At 43.9% G+C, this 16,332-nt stretch overlaps 1 protein-coding gene across 6 annotated transcripts in view; it reads right to left on the reverse strand.

The window, feature by feature from the left end:
- The window catches only part of WNK1 (WNK lysine deficient protein kinase 1), a 1,347,111-nt gene that overhangs the window by 723,574 nt on the left and 607,205 nt on the right, over window positions 1-16,332 (reverse strand). For all 6 annotated transcript variants that reach the window (XM_078673696.1, XM_078673699.1, XM_078673700.1 and 3 more), the window contains one exon: window positions 8,366-8,550. In XM_078673696.1, the coding sequence (XP_078529822.1) occupies window positions 8,366-8,550 (185 nt within the window). The remainder of the gene's footprint in view (window positions 1-8,365; window positions 8,551-16,332) is intronic.

Here is a 16,332-nt window from a genome sequence, read left to right on the forward strand (position 1 = left end):
ACAAGGAGCAGGGTGACTGGTAAACATCCAAGATCAATCCACAACAGGTGAGGAGAAAGACATCTTCTAGCTTGCTGTAAAGATGGCTTATAAACTGCAGAGCAAGTGAACTATGATTGTATTCAACACTTGCTTATTTTTAGGAATGTGAGAACCTGCTGAGCAGATTACCCTCCACATTCTTTACTCCAAATCTATAAAACAAACAAAAATAAGACAATTCTGGACATAGGCATCATAAAAGGTAGACATGAATGTATTCCTGCTTGTCCATTCAGAACACAGCTAGGGTCTTCTCTCTTATATAAACAGAAAACAAACTCTTATTGGGTGCTTCTGGAAAAGAGAAAGTCTTTTGGGTACTCTTGACAGCCTTCTAAAGTTTTCTGTGATGAAGATGACAAGTGTGTCTGAATCTCCCTTTTCGCCTCCCACTGCATTGGTTGCTAAATACATCAGCCATCAAACAGGTGACACCAGAAACATTGAAAGTGTCATTGGTTGACAGTACCCTACATGGTCAGAGACATGCATTTTCTTCACTCGTCTTTGTTGATAATCTGCTGAATATGCAGGAGATTAATTTATAATGCAGACAGCATTACAGGAAGGAACAAAGTGGTGTACAAGATGAAAAGATCAACCGAAAATTGAAAAAAACATTAATAATCATTCTATATTCACATTAGAGGACAGCTTATTAATGTTGGAGAAACTGTGAAAAGAGTTGGAGGGTAAATTAAGGTGACTATACCTGAACCATATGCAAAAAGAACAACTGATGACAGAATGCAGAACAATGCGATACATTACCCCAGTACAGAGATCTGAGCCTAAATCCATCATTTTCTTGCTCACCATGCCATTCCAGTTTGGACACAGCCATATGCAAATCAGTCTTGACCCTGCGCCAAATGGGAACAGTCCAGTCCGAACTGCCAGGCCAGGTCCTCGCTGGACTGGAAACAAGCATCCTAGGACCGGTTTAGGGCTTTCAGCCTTCATCAGCCAGGATAGCTTGACTCCAGAGAGCACGGGAACAAAGTCTGGGCATACCGGTCCCACTTGGGTTGACAAATCAATCAGGGAATTGTAAGCGTGCTACTCACCGGTGAGGGTCTCAAGGCGCTGAGGGGGTGGGGGGGGGGGGGGGGGGGGGGAGGAGAACGGCAGATCTGTTTAGCCGAAGAGCTAGATCTTGAGTGTCTTCCTGAAGGTGTTCAGGGAGGGGGCAAGTCTGATGTCTGCTGGTAGCTTGTTCCAGGTCTTGGCTGCAATGTGAGAGAAGGATCTTCCACCTGCTCTGACTGTGGATGTGCGAGGTTTCGACCAGTGCAAGGTTAGATCGGAGTTTTTTTGCAAAAAGAACAATTGATGGACAGAGCCCGAAACCGGTCCCAGGATGCTTGTTTCCGGTCCAGGGAAGACAGGGCTTGGCAGTTCGGGCTGGACTGTTCCCATGAGGCACAGGGTCAAGACTGAATTGCATATAGCCATGTCTGAACTGGGGTGGCAAAGTGAGCTAAAGAACAATGATTGATTCAACACAGATTTGTGACAGGGGGTGAGTGTCTGCAAAGTTTCAGCGCTCAGTCCATCGTCTCCTTGTGTTTGCTTTGTTGCCCTAAGTTGGCAGGGTATGCCCAGATGTGGGTCCCTTACTCGCTTTGCCACTGGATTCAAGCTAGCCTGGCTGGTGAAGGCTGTTAGTCCGAAACCAGTCCCAGGATGCTCGTTTCCGGTCCAGAGAAGATATGGCTTGGCAGTTCGGGCTGGACTGTTCCCATGAGGCAAAGGGGCAAGACTGATTTGCATATTGCTGTGTCTGAACTGAGGTGGCAAAGTGAGCTACAGAACAATGATGGATTCAACTCAGATCCTTGACTGGAGGGGAGTGTCTGAAAAGTTTCAGCGCTCCGTCCATCTCCTTGTGCTTGCTTTGTACATGAACCCTTGACATGAAAGATGTGCTTCTGATATTGTGAAATCATCGTTCATGAACAGCGTTCAGTTAAATTTAGATCAAGGAGTAAGACCTGTCAGAAAACAGATTAAGCCTCAGACGTGCAACATTAGGTTGTCATATAGATTTGAATTCGGCATTCTGCAAATCCATAAATCCTGGATTTTTTTTCTGTTGAGAAGCACATAGATTGGTCTGATAGTCCAAGTTGAAAGCAGTGGTTAATTTGTGAAAAAATAAATGCTGAGGCTCTGGTCAGGAGGCAGCTTGCACAAGCCCATTGACCCTTTTAGCGCAGCCTATAACAGAACTAACTACTAACCATAAAAAACCTACAAGTGGGCAGAGGCTGTGGCATAACGACCAGAGCTGCCGACTTTGGAGCTGGGGAACCAGGTTCGAGTCTCGACGTAGGCTCAACATTCTGCTATTTTGGGCAAATCACTTAACCTCCCCCTGCCTACCAAAAATGAATGCGTCCTTAACTGGTGCTCATGAAAAGCACTCTAATACCTTTGGGGCGAGTTTGCGCTATGAGCACCAGTGTTAACGATAAAGTGCCAGTGCAGAGCACCGGAACCCACCTGCTCAAATTAAGCACTGGTTGAATGTAGTCAAATAAAGAGACTACTAATGCCAAAGTGTCTATGAAGAAATATTGTCCTCATAGCCCAAGGGCTTACGGGGCATCTGTCCATGGCATTTAGGTTAGAGAGCCGTTGAAACTCCTGTCAAACCTCTGGTAAGATAATCTGTAAATAATACAGATTCGATTTTTAAATAGCTGCAGGAATATAAATTTTTCTCCTTTTTTGAGATTTGCTGACTAAGGGCTAAAATTAGTCAATGACTTCACACAATATTTTTGAGCAAGCAGTACTTTAAACAAGCCTAATTAAGTTTCAGTTGGCTTGGGACCGTTCACTTTCTTGAAGCTGAGACAAAAACAATTCACTGGCCAGATAAATGTCAGTAAATCGGTGGTAAGAATAAACTATGCTGTCCTTATTTGAATGAATGAATTACTGAATGAATGAAAGGTTTTGTATAGGCAAAGTTCACTCCACGGAGCATCTTGGCGCTTTTAGCGGAGAAAGGAAATCTGAAGGGGTTGCAGAGGGGCGGGCAACTAAGTAATTGTGCTTAGATAAAATATAACACTGTATGATCTGGGGTAGCAAAAATCCACATTTTTGAAAGCTTCCTCAAGGTAAGTTCCGTTTGTGTGTGTGTCGCAGCTGAGTGGGCATGGCATTCCAGGCTTTGGTCTCTAGGCCCGCCACAGTCTTTCCACCTCTGGATTTCAATTTGAAATCGGGGATTGTTGCAGATTCTCTGAAGATGACTGCAGAGTACGTTGGGTGGTGTATGGCTTGATTCTAGACCTTAGATATTCTGGGCCGGTTGCGCTTATGGCTTTGTAGGTGATGGTCAGGATTTTAAAGAGAATCCTCTTATTGACCAGTAACCAGTGAAGAGTTTTTAGTGCTGCGGCAGAGGAGGAGTCTCTAGGAAGTTTAAGTACCAACCTCGCTGCAGCATTCTGGACCACCTGCAATCTTTTTACGACCGTCTTTTTTGTTCCTGCATATGGACTATTGCAGTAGTCCAGGCGAGATAAACGGTTGCTGCTGCTGCGGTCTGGGAAAGACATGGCTTGGTAGTTCGGACTGGACTGTTCCCATGAGGCACAGGGTCAGAGCTGATTTGCATATAGCCAGTGTCTAACCCAGGGTGGTGTGGAGTGCAAAAAAACGATGGATTTAGGCCCAGATCCTTGTACTGGGGTGAATGTATGACATTGTTCTACATTCTGTCCATCAACTGTGTTTTTTGCAATTTTCACCCCGAGTGGGCTGGGTATGCTCAGACGTGAGTCCCAGGCTCTCCACATCACTGGAGTCAAGCTATCCAGGCTGAGGAAGGCGGATGGCCAGAAACCGGTCCTTGGATGCTTGATTCCGGTCTGGGAAATACATGGCTTGGTAGTTCGGACTTGACTGTTCCCATGAGGCACAAAGTCAGAGCTGATTTGCATATAGCCAGTGTCTTACCCAGGGTGGTGTGGAGTGCAAAAAAACGATGGATTTAGGCCCAGATCCTTGTACTGGGGTGAATGTATGACATTGTTCTACATTCTGTCCATCAACTGTGTTTTTTGCAACAGTTATCCTAGCAGGCACAGGGAGTAGGTCCAGGAATTTTCTGAGAGTTTTTATTGTTTGGAAACACATGCCTGCCATAGCAAGTGCTTGCTTGTGGAAAGATAATGCGGGATCAAATTTATTCCTAGATTTCTGACCGTGTCTACTGTTGTGAGAGGCGCGTCCGAATTTGAAGATCACCACTAATTGGGCCTAAGTACGTTGGACTTTCCAAACAGCATAATTTCTGTTTTAGAGCGGTTACATTTAAGATGATTTAGTTTCATCCAATCCATCACTGTTTTTAGACAGTGGTGAGACTTGTCTTCCGCCACTGTAGAGTTTTTATCAAGAGTGAGAATGAGCGGAGTGTCGTCTGCGTATGCAATGGATTCAACATCAAAAGTGACAAGAGATCAGTAGGCACAGGGAGAATGGAAACACATTCAGACTGATTGGGAGGAGAGAAGGCTTTGGGTCCACCTAAACCTGCCCTATGTGCAATTACTGACCTTTGGGAGTAACTGTTGGTCATGGTTATTTCAGAAAACAAGGAAAAGTGTTTCATGCATAATTCATAGTTCCCCATGATAAATGGCAAACTATCACCTCCTAAGTGCGTGAACCAGGAACTCTTTTGAAATAGAGAACATTTGAATTTTGGAAAATATTTTGAAAAACACGTTTGTGAAAGGCAGCATGTTCAGTCTTAATTTTTCATAATAGAAAATAGCTAATTGCGACTAGTCAAAAGTACATCTATCTGAGAGGCCATTAAAATCTTTTCCAAAGAAAGAAGTAAAACCGATGGGGAATGATTCTTAGAGGCATCAGTTTTTACATATATGATTTATAACACAGCATCTTTAAGATATTCAGATGCAGTACCTAAACGTATATAGTCAGTTCTTTTTTACTGTTGAGAAAGAGAAACTGCTAATCTACAGCAATGCTCCTTTTTTTTTAATGGGAAGGCGACTTCAGTATTAAAACAAAATATCAATAGTGGAGAAATGTATCTAAATGTCTTGCAACGCACTCTAAGGAAGTCTCTACTTTATTTCTAAATCATTAGCTTAGAGCGTATTGGCATCTGTCTGGATTACATTGTCTGTAAAATGATCCAAAGAGCAAAAATCCAGAAAACAAAGCTGATTACGTAAAAAACCACCACGATATTGCTGCAACCATCATCTCGACACTACTGCCAAGCAGTAATGTGTGCTTAAGTTTTGCTTAATATTTAACCAACCTTAAAACTGTTGGATAGTACTGTCAAGCTGGGATCGAAACTGACACGTAATGTATTTTTTTTTTAAATTTACAATTCCGAAATAGAAGAGTCTTACTGACATCTTGAAAGAACAGAGTCTTGGCTGGGTTGGAAAAAAACAACCCTTTTTCACTCAAAGGACTATACACTGGTTTTGTACACTCACTGAACAAGAGATCTTCCACTAGTCAAGAATGTTAATGATTCAAGAGAACTTTCAATGTTACAGCAATGGAATAGATTAAGAAGCCAAATAAGGACCAATAATATTTCAGTTTGAGTTAGCAAAATTTACAATGACAAAATCTGCTTATTGCTCTTTCTTTGTTGGGACCACAAACCAGCATTTATTTAATGATAACTTATCTGCACAGGACACACATACAGGGCTGGCAAAGAGGGTGGGCAGGCTGGAGCGTCGGTGCTTGCGAGGTGATGCCGAGTGCATAGGTAGGACACTCTCCAGTGCCTTTGACAGCTTTTCAGCAAATGATTCCTCAGGGGCAGTCCAGTGGTGGGAAGGAGAAAGTGGAGAAGATGGCGTCTGTTGAGGGGAGCAAGGAGCACTGGGGTGCATACGTGAGGGAAAGGATAGGAGGCTGGGGACACAAACTGACATGCTACGGCCACGATGAGGCTACAGAGGAAAGAAATGAAAAATCAAATCAGACATGCTCTTCAAAATAGGATCAAAAACTATGATAGGTCAAATAAACCTATATAAAGATTAAAAAGCAGCCGATGACCTTTGAAGGAACGTGAGCTAACTCCTTTATGGAGTTCAAAAATCGGACAAATAAAACTCATATGGCTTTCAACAGAAAATAATGTAGCGTCAGAAGACACAGGAAACAGTCTATTTCCTTTCAAAAGATTTAACAAATTATAGTCTATAAATGAATTATAGAATAATCGAAATATTGCTTCACCAAGCTGTATTCTATATATACTTAATCTTCAAGATTCATATAGCCTGTCGTTAACTGGCAACAAATAGTTGACATGGGGATTGGCTGTAAATAAACCCAACATAGCAAACCTTCAGGCAAGCAGTGCTCAACACTAGTTTACAATTATCTACAGGGTTAAAGAAAAACAATAAAAAAAATTTTTTTAACTGTCCTGGGACGAATGAAAAGGTAAATATTTTGCTGCACCTATCTCCCAATGCGGACTCTTTCTGACCCTGTACCATATTTATATTTCCATGTTCCTCTATGTTTCACTATCCCAAAAGCAAAATCTACCAGTCCATCCAAAAGAAGTAGTTAAGGGCCTGAAATGAAAACATTTCTTCCCTGTTACAAGTTTTCTAACCCTGGAACTATGGTTTTTTCCAAGGCTAAACCTGCAATCAATCGCCATACCATCCTAGAGTGGGGCAAGAAACACTTAAAGCATATTAAATTATGACATTAATTGCTGGCAACAGGCAGTTCTGTTTAAGAGTACAGTTGCATCAAAATGTAGCTGCTGAACAAAAAGCAAAAGGTTTTAGTAATTAATGTAGCTTTATGTATCCATAGGCATCTTCTCGAGGACTTGAAAGTAATCATCAGTAAAGGTGTGTGTGTGTGTGTGTGTACACATATATACACACACACACACCAATTTGGCAAAGTTAACACATGGGTACTGAGTTCTAAACTGCATATTAATGTTAACTGCAAAATGGTGACTTAGCTTTCAAAAAACACTATGAAATTGTGAACAGTGGGCTCAATCCTAATTTAAACACACAAACCAACAAGCCAAGAACAAATCCAGACTCTTAAAAGTCCTGTAATTTACACTGATTTAATTTCAGACTAAGTACCGACCACAAACAACCAAATATAAAACTACATAAAGGTCTATAAGTGATTTCAAATGAAGTAGTCCAAAATGTCTTCCATCACAAGAATAACAAACTAAGATAATACCTTTTACAGCATGGTTCAGGAGACTGTACAAAACATGCTTGTTAAACCTCTAAAGAATGGTAATAGGTCTTGTGTCCCATATCCCCAATCTAAAATACAAATTGTCACATCATCGTGCAGCTTGAACAATCAATTTCAAAGCAGCTTAAAACAAGAACAATGTGAAAAATTGGACTTCTAGGAAAGTTCAAGAGAAAGGGAGTCAACCATTTTAATTACCACTCCATGAGTATGGCTCAGAAACACTACAAAGAAGATAGCATAGGTAATAAAACTATAACTCTATAAGAAAGGCTTATCTCTAATTATTTAAGCTTTTAGGCCAGTTAGAATATAGGGGCAGCTCCTTAGGTAACCAACATCTGATTATAAATAAATAAGCCAGGAACCAACTTAAACTAAATAATGAACTGAAAATTAACAAAGAAGGAATAACCGGGAAGGCAAGGTGGAAACATTACCATAAGGTTAAAACACAAAAGACAGCAGACGGGTAACTCAGAAGAGAGAAGGGCTTGGGAGAACATGAGAAGCAATAAAGCATTCTACAGAAGTGACATGCAACACTGCTTACTCGTAAGCAGTTTATACCTACCCTTTTTTAAATTATTAAGCATTATTGACCTTGAAGGGCCCATTGAGGCAGATCTCCCAAAGTACTGTGAAAGTGACAATTCCCTCAAACCATTCACGTTCTCTGCCCCCATTCCTGAAACCTTCAGTTTCCTTAATGCTGAGAAACAATCAATTTCCTTAATGGATAAGAAGGGCAGCAGTTTAATGTTCGGTGATCTGCTGTCCTGTTCAGCTACTACACTATAATAACTAGTACACTCAAAACTGTCCTAGAAAAATTCACCTGCATGTAATATACAGCAAAATTTGCAACGATGCACTACCAGAGGCTCCCACCTCAATGAAAATATAAATTTTACTGCACTTATGATTAAAGTTCTGAGTAAACTTATTTTCACGAACTGATGCTATTGAGTCAGGTCATCTACTCACCATTTGACAAGTATTCCAAATCATGACCCCTCCCCCAAACAATTTCAACACTTACCACTGTGGTTGGCAGATATCCTCCATGTGACTGCTGTTGTGTCTGACTGCTTGGAGTACTGTAACCGGAGACTGAAGCAGTGGAGGCTGCTTGATCCTGCACAGAACCATATGTTGTCTGCTGACTGCAAGCTCGCGATTCTATTTGCATAGATGATCCATGCCCACTGTCTACGGTGCCATCAGCTGAAGTAAAGTAAGATAACAGGCAGTTAAAATGAGCAGAAAAAATTAAGTCAAATATTACTTATATCAGTCCTCACAGTACCGGACTGCAACCCTTAAGACCGGCAACCCTCAATGTAAATCGGCCTTGATACTAAACTGGTGCAATTTGTGAATTAAGATACGGTGACAATTGGGGTGGGGGGCGGGTCATTTGCTTCAACCACAGTTGTGCTTCTCAGTGGATAGTAACAAATCACTGACTTGTCAATATTTGAAAATGCAGCCAACAGAAGAAACTCAAAGCAATACAGGTAATCTCTGAAGGAAGGTTGTGCATCCTGCATGACAAGAACACAGTCTACATCACAGGCAGCTAAAACAAAAATCCTAGGCATTTTACCTAGGCATTACAACCGGAACAGCAGGTCTAGGAAGTTAACTACTGAGGCAACTATATCTCTCCTCCTAATACATATGTAAAGAAGCAAAATGAGGAAAGGTAATAAATCACAGCCATAGGCTGCTTTAAAGGGGCTAGCAGGAGAACAATATCACAATAGATCTCAAAAGCCCAGCTGGAATCAAACATTAATTTTAGAATTCCTATTGTTGGCGATTGTTACAGATGAAAGACAGGGAAAAGAGAACTGTTTTTTCTCCTACGCTGGATAGCCCCTTTAAGAAATGGCACCATAATATAATGTAGATCAACAACCACTGTGTTTCAAACCCTATGCTACAGCTGTGAGTGCTCTAGTACGTATTCTTGATTGAAGAGGCTCAGATGGCCCATCTTGAACATGAGAAACATTTGAAAATTGGCACTTCCTTGCATGTGGTTTAAAACGGATTAAAAACGAATTGGAAAGTTAAAAAATGGATTACTTAAGATTCGAATGGATGAAAATGAATAATGATGTCTGCAGAAGCAGCAGCAACTGTGCCCGGTTTGGGGCACTTCTACAGTGTCCCTTGTTCTGACTTCAAGTATAATGTGCCACCGGAGCTGGGCACGTCACCAATGGCACGCTTTGTAAAGTACAGAACAAAGTGGAGAAATTTGATGTTATAATGGTGTGCAACCCAACCCCTTATGTTGTTACAGCTGTGAGTGAAGCAGTTTGAATGTGGCAGATAATGTATCATACAACTATTGTATAGTATTGTAATTCCATATATATATATAGCTTACTACTCCTGACGAGGCGTCAAATCGCTTTTTCGGTGAGTAGCACGCTACTCCTGAACCCATAAAGGATTCGTGTTGAATTAGTATATTGAAATATGAAAGTAATTTGAGTGGTGGATATGTTAGCCAGTTATTTGGATTGAGAAGGATAGAAGAGGGTTAAAGGACTGCATTTATACAGCACTTGTTACCCGTGATGGGCTGTTGAAGCACTTTTTTGGCAAGCAGCGTGCTACTCTGGAACCCATAAAAGATCAGTGGTGAATTAGTATAGTGAAATATGAAAGTAATTTGAGTGGTGGATTAGTCAGTTATTTGCATTGAGAAGAGTAGCGGAGGGATAGAAGAGGGAAAAGGTTTACATTTATATAACGTTTGCTACCGCTGATGAGGTGTTGAAGCGCTTTTTCGGTGAGTAGCATGTTACTCTGCAACCTATAAAGGATTCGTATAGTGAAATATAAGTAGACATGAAAGTCAGTTATTTGGATTGAAAAGGATAGTGGAGGGATGTTATGTTACGAGTTTGTTGAAGCGCGACAGCTGCCCCAGCAACGGGGCGTCCCGGCGCTGAGAAACCATAGCATAACCTACTGGGAGGGTGTGGGGAGGCCAGAGGCTTACAATAGTTGGAACAGGTGAGTTTCTATTGCCTTGCGAAAAGCGGACAAGTTGTCAAGGCGGCGGATGTTCAGGGGAAGGGAATTCCAGAGTTTTGCTCCCAAAAGTCTGAAAGAGCGACCCCCGACACGGCAGAGTTTCGTGCGGGGGACCACTACTAAATGTTGACCTAAGGAGCGGAGATTGCGCTGGGGGGTGTAGGGTGTTAGAAGCGGACGGAGGAGTTCAGGGCCATCAGTTTTGAGGATTTTAAAGGCAGTGGTAAGGGCCTTAAATTGGATTCGGGCTTCCACTGGGAGCCAGTGGAGTCTTTGTATAGTGGCTCTAGCAGAGCATCGTCTAGGAAGGCCAACTATTGCCCTGGCCGCAGAATTCTGAATTCGTTGAAGCCTGGTTGTCTCAGCTTTGTTAGCGCCTAACAGTAGGACGCTAGCATAGTCTAACCGGGAAAGGATGGTGGATTGGACTATGAGCTGCCGTGTTTTGGGGTCGAAGAACCCTAGAATGGAATTAAGGTTTCTCAGCAGCCCGATACACGTAGCTGCTACTCTTTTGGTGTGAGTTTGGTAGCTCAGCGAGGAGTCCAACCAAACTCCCAGGTTTTTTACCAGAGATTTAGAAGGAGGAATGGGGCCCAGCAAGGGGGGCCACCAATGGTCACTCCAACAGCTGGGGTTCTTACCCAGGAGCAGCACCTCGGTTTTCCCTGCGTTCAATTGTAAGCAGTTAGCCGTCATCCAATGGGCGACTGCAGCCAGTCCATCCCTGAATCTCGTGGCAGAGGTTGAGGGCGCCTCAGTGAGGGTAATTACCAGCTGTGTGTCGTCGGCGTACGACACCAGCGTGAGGTCCCATTCTTTGGCCACTGACGCAAGAGGCTGCACATACAGGTTAAAAAGGGATGGACTGAGCCGAACCCTGCGGAACTCCTTGGCCGATAGAGTGTGATCGGGAGGTGAACGGGGGTGCTGAGACACGGAAGGATCTGCTCGTCAGGAACGAGCGGAACCATTCGAGGGCCAGATCACTGATCCCTTTGTTTTCCAGGCGACTCAGTAAGATATTATGGGAAACCGTGTCAAAGGCTGCGCTGAGGTCGAGTAGTATCAGCGCAGCACTTTGACCGGCATCTAGTACCCTCCGGAGATATTCGGTGGTGGATAGGAGGGCGGACTCCGTACTATGCCCTGGCCTGAACCCGTGTTGGGAAGGGTCCAAGATGTTATTTTGGGCCATGTGGTCTGATAGTACGGTGTTAGCATGGGCTTCTGCTAGTTTGGACACCCAGGGGAGCAGTGAGATGGGCCTATAGTTCTCCGGCTTTGTGGGGTTCAGGGTAGGCTTTTTGATAATGGGAGTGACCCATGCCTGTTTCCAACATGTAGGAACGGTTGCCGAGGAGAAGGAGAGGTTGAAGAGTGTGGCCAGGGATGAAAGAAAGAAGTCCAGAGCCTCTAAAAATTGAGCCGGTCTCATGGGATCTGAAGGGGCACCGGATTTCACCTTTCTACAGAGTTTAGCTAGATCCTCGTGAGAGATAGCAGGTAAACAAGTAAGTCTGGTGCCTTTAAAGGGGGAGTTGGAGGAACTAGTGCAGTCAGAAAGAGTCTGTGAGAAGGTGTTATAAATTTTCCTCACCTTTTCAATAAAGAAGGTGGCGAGGTCCTAACACTGCTGAGTGGAAGAGATACACGAGGCAGCTTTTGAACCAGTTTAAAAATGGTTTTCGTAGGGTTAGAGCTGGAGTCGATTTCCTTGGCATAGAAGGATGCACGGGCCGCGCGTATAGCTTTATGATACGATTTAAGTTTGGACAGGTAAAAAGCTTTGTCCTTGTCCTTATAGTCTTTTCTCCAGTAACGTTCAGCTACTTTGCATTCCTTTCTAAGAAGTTTCAAATTTTCATCATACCATGGATTAGAGGGGGTGCTACGTCCTCTAGTCCATTTGGCAGGTATGAGGGCGTCGAGTCCTTTAGTGATCCAATCCTGAAAGGAGGCATACGACGTATTGATGTCGTTAGTGGTTGCGAGGTTAGGTTCTCCTAAGATAGCGGAGAGATCCTTATTTCGGAGTTTATGCCAGGGCCGTTTAAGACAGGAGGAAGGCGAAACCTTGTTGGATTGGGTATCGGCCGATATCACAAATTTGATGAGAAAGTGGTCAGTCCAACCCATGGGTTTGGGTGGATCAGCTCTGGCTTCCAGGATATTGGTGAATACAGGGTCGAGTAAGTGACCAGCAGAGTGTGTAGTGGACTGTATAAGAGGGATCAGCTGTAGGGCTGTTAGGTCCGCTAGGAGATTACTGATGGTAGGATCCGAGGTGGAGTCAAAGTGGAGGTTTAGGTCTCCCAAAATAGTAAAGTTGGCGGAGCTCATAACCAGAGTGTGGGCTACCTCTAAAAGTTCCTCCGTAAATCTAGAGGTGGGCCCCGGGGGTCGGTAGATGAAAAGGCCAGAGAGGGAGAAATGAGGGCTAGTGGTGATTTTGAAACGGGCGCACTCACATCCCGTGATGTCTTCCTTCAGAAAGGAGCAAGAGTATGACGTTCTGTAGATAACGGCAATGCCGCCTCCCCTAGAGTCTCTATTGATGGATATCATAGAGAATCCATCCGGCAACGTAAGGTTAGGAATGCTGGTAAGCTCGTCCTTGAGCCAAGTTTCGCACAAGAATAATATGTCTGGGTTCTCATCGGTCAATAGAGTATTTACCTCAGGATGGTGCTTTACCAGGGACCTGACATTAAGCTGAAAAATCGTGAGCAGAGTATGTTTTCTTATACTGGCTTTGTGTCGAAGTAGGCTCGGCTTAGATATGACTAAGTTACAGGATTTACAATGAAGATCAGTCTGTCCAATGCAGCCCACTAGCTTGTCACAGCGTTAGCCCGGGTTAAGTGCAAGGAGATAGTTTTTATCATAGTGGTATGCCGTCCGTGTAATTTGAGCAGGGGGACCGGCGAGAGGCGATGACTTGGCAAAGACGGGCTTGCCTTAGGCGCGCCTTCGGTGCGCAAACGGCGCGCCCGCTGCGCCCGTCCGCTGCGCGTACGGTGAAAGCACATACTTTATCGAGGGAAAGGGGGCGATGGGCGTGTCCTCAAAGGGGGCGTGGCCTCCAAGGGGACGTGGATTTAGACTTTTTTGGTTTTGGAGTTCATAGCAGTAGTACGAGGCTTGGGATGAGTAAAAGGGATGTGGAGGAGAAGAGTCAGATGGAAGGGTTTAGAAAAGCTTGTTGTGAGAGATCGGTACAGGTAAAGAGGTATGGGATGATGCAAGGGGTAGTGTAGGGAAGAGTCTAGAAAACGTTATTTTGGGGATTGTAGTAGTGGTATGGGGTTTGGGATGAAAGAGTGGAGGTAGAGGATATATATAGTATAGAGGTATAGGTGAAAATTAGGGTAGTGCATTGGAAAGAGTAGTAAAAGAGGTTTGAGATGAGTCAGAGTTGAGGTAGAAGATATATTGAGAGACGTATAGAGGTAGAAATGCGGTAGGGCATTGGATATATTGAATTAGCAGAAAAGCGATAAATATATAGAGCCATAACTACCAGGAAAGTGTAGAGATGCATAAAGGAACAAAGTATATGTAGATTAAAGATACTGATAGGGGTATAGGGTGAGAAATAGGGTAGTGCATTGGAAAGAGCAGTAGAAAGAGGTTTGAGATGAATCAGTGTTGAGGTACAGGATATATTGAGAGAGGTATAGGGTGAGAAATAGGGAAGTGCATTAGATATGCGGATATAGATCCAAGTACCTGGAAGGTATCTAGAGGCATAAAGGAATTAAGTATATGTAATTTAAAGATGCATTAAATACATTCTGTCTTTCAAGTGTTGTTGCACTTAAAAATTCATTTTACTAATTTGTTTTAAAACAATTATTCTACAAGTATACACAAAATAAATGGTTATATACAGAGGGATATGCTGTATATTTCTGTTTGCGTATGGTGCCTATGTGGGGAAGAGCCAATTCTTGAGTAGTTTTCTGAAGATTAGGTGGTTGTCTGTGGATTTTATGTTGGGAGTAAAAAGTTCCATAGTTTGGCTGATTGAACAGAGACAGATGTGCCACCCATTGTATTTTTCTTGTATCTTGGTATTTTGGAGGAGGTACCACTCTAGAGCAGAGGTTTCGTTGTTGAATGTGTATGGTGATTTTATTCCTGATGAAGAGTGGTCCCGTTCCATGTATCGCTTTGTGGGTGATATAGCTTGAACGTGGATCTTCTGGGAACCGGCAACCAAATCAGGGCTTTCAAGGCAGGGGAGATGTGATCTCGCGGTTTCATATGTAGTAGCAGAGTTCTGAATCTGTAGTAGTCTTTTCATGGTCATTAAAAGCGATTTTTTGTTCGAGGCTATTGCAGTAATGAGTTTGGCCAGAACAAGGTATATGGTAGCTTGGATCTTATGTGGAAATCCCAAAATGATGTAAGATTCATCACAGAATTTTTATAGTAACAAAACTTGATCTTGTCAGTTTGTCCACTTGGGCATTCATTGATAGCTTGGAGTCCATGGCCATTCCGAGGTTTCTTACTTCCTTCGATACTTTTGGCGGTGATCCCCATTCATTGGGCCAGGCAGAGAGCGGGTCATAATGTTTCTAATCGCCACACGTGAGAATTTCCGTTTTGGAAGCATTCAATTTGAGATGGCTCCACGTCATCCATTGATCCATGGCTCTGAGACATCTGAAAATTGGGGAGTATTTGCATGTCACCTGCATAGTTATAGCACGTGATAGGTTTTGCATTTCCTGCCCCTCAATTCACTCAACATGATGACGTATAAGTTAGCATAGTGTGTCTAACTGAATGATGTGTTGCATATGTATCTAGGACTAATTGGTTATTTTCGTGTTCCAGTTAGCAATTTCTTAGCTTAGCTTTTGTGCCGCCATCTTGGGAACATGACTGCAATGCTCCCTCCCTTATGAACAGAAAATCACTGGTCTCAGCATTTCTCCCCTTGAGTTAGTATTTGCAGAAAACTAACAACAAAATGTGTTTCTTTGCTATCGGTAATGTTCCCATGCCCGGGAGGAGGGGAGTCTCCGCTCCGTGGCCTTGAGGGTGATAACAGAGCCATCCTCCCGCAGGTGCAGCGGCTTCATGTGTGCGCTCATTGTTCACCCTTTCTCCAGTCCTGTACTTTTCCATTAGGGGCGTGACTAATGTTGCTGTAACGTGTTCTAATGTATTGTCGTTTTGAGAACCGGCAGTCCTCTCGATTCACTCCTTGGAGTGAAGTCCTGATGGGGCCTCTCTATAGAGAAACTAATGGCCTAATAAATGTTTTCTAATTCTTCTCCACTGTCTGGCTGGCCTATTTTATGGGAATGATATCTGAGGTAAGTTTGCTCAGGTGGTTTTGGGCCACGCTTATCAGATGGCGCCCAAACAGGGACCCCGCGATAAGGATCTTTCTCGCCCGTAGGTGGGTTGTAGAAAGCCAGGGACCGTCTAGTCGGCATGGTGGGTCTTGGTACCCATTTGATGCCGGGCTTGGTTCTCGCAGCGCTGCCCCACCCTGCTGATCGGGAGAGGTTCCGGCTTATGATCCTGCCCCGGGGTCCAGAAGGCGGACCTTTGGGAGCTGACCGTGTTGGTCTAAGCAGCCGGCGGTGGAGAACAGTGGATGTCGGGTTCCGCGAACAGGCAGTGAGTGGTCCGACTGATGAATGAAGGAGCTAGGGTGCTCCGAGGGGCTAGGGTGCCCCGGGGAACTCAGAGTGCATGAGACGCTCTGACAGACTGTTTGTGGTTTGGTGGAGGTTCGGGGGGACGCCTGATGTTCCTATGTTGTGGAGCATCTGGCGGGACGGTACTCGGACGGAGTCGCGCTTGATCTTGGTGGAACACTGGGAAAGGACCCAAGCCTAACGTGGAAGGGGGGGGTTTGCTGGAAGGGTCCCAGGTCTCCCGGGGTGAATCTGTGCAGTGGTTCGTAGTACCGCCCGTGTGGCTGAC

The sequence above is a fragment of the Lissotriton helveticus genome, chromosome 1_1 (assembly GCF_964261635.1).
Source record: "Lissotriton helveticus chromosome 1_1, aLisHel1.1, whole genome shotgun sequence".
NCBI lineage: Eukaryota > Metazoa > Chordata > Amphibia > Caudata > Salamandridae > Lissotriton > Lissotriton helveticus.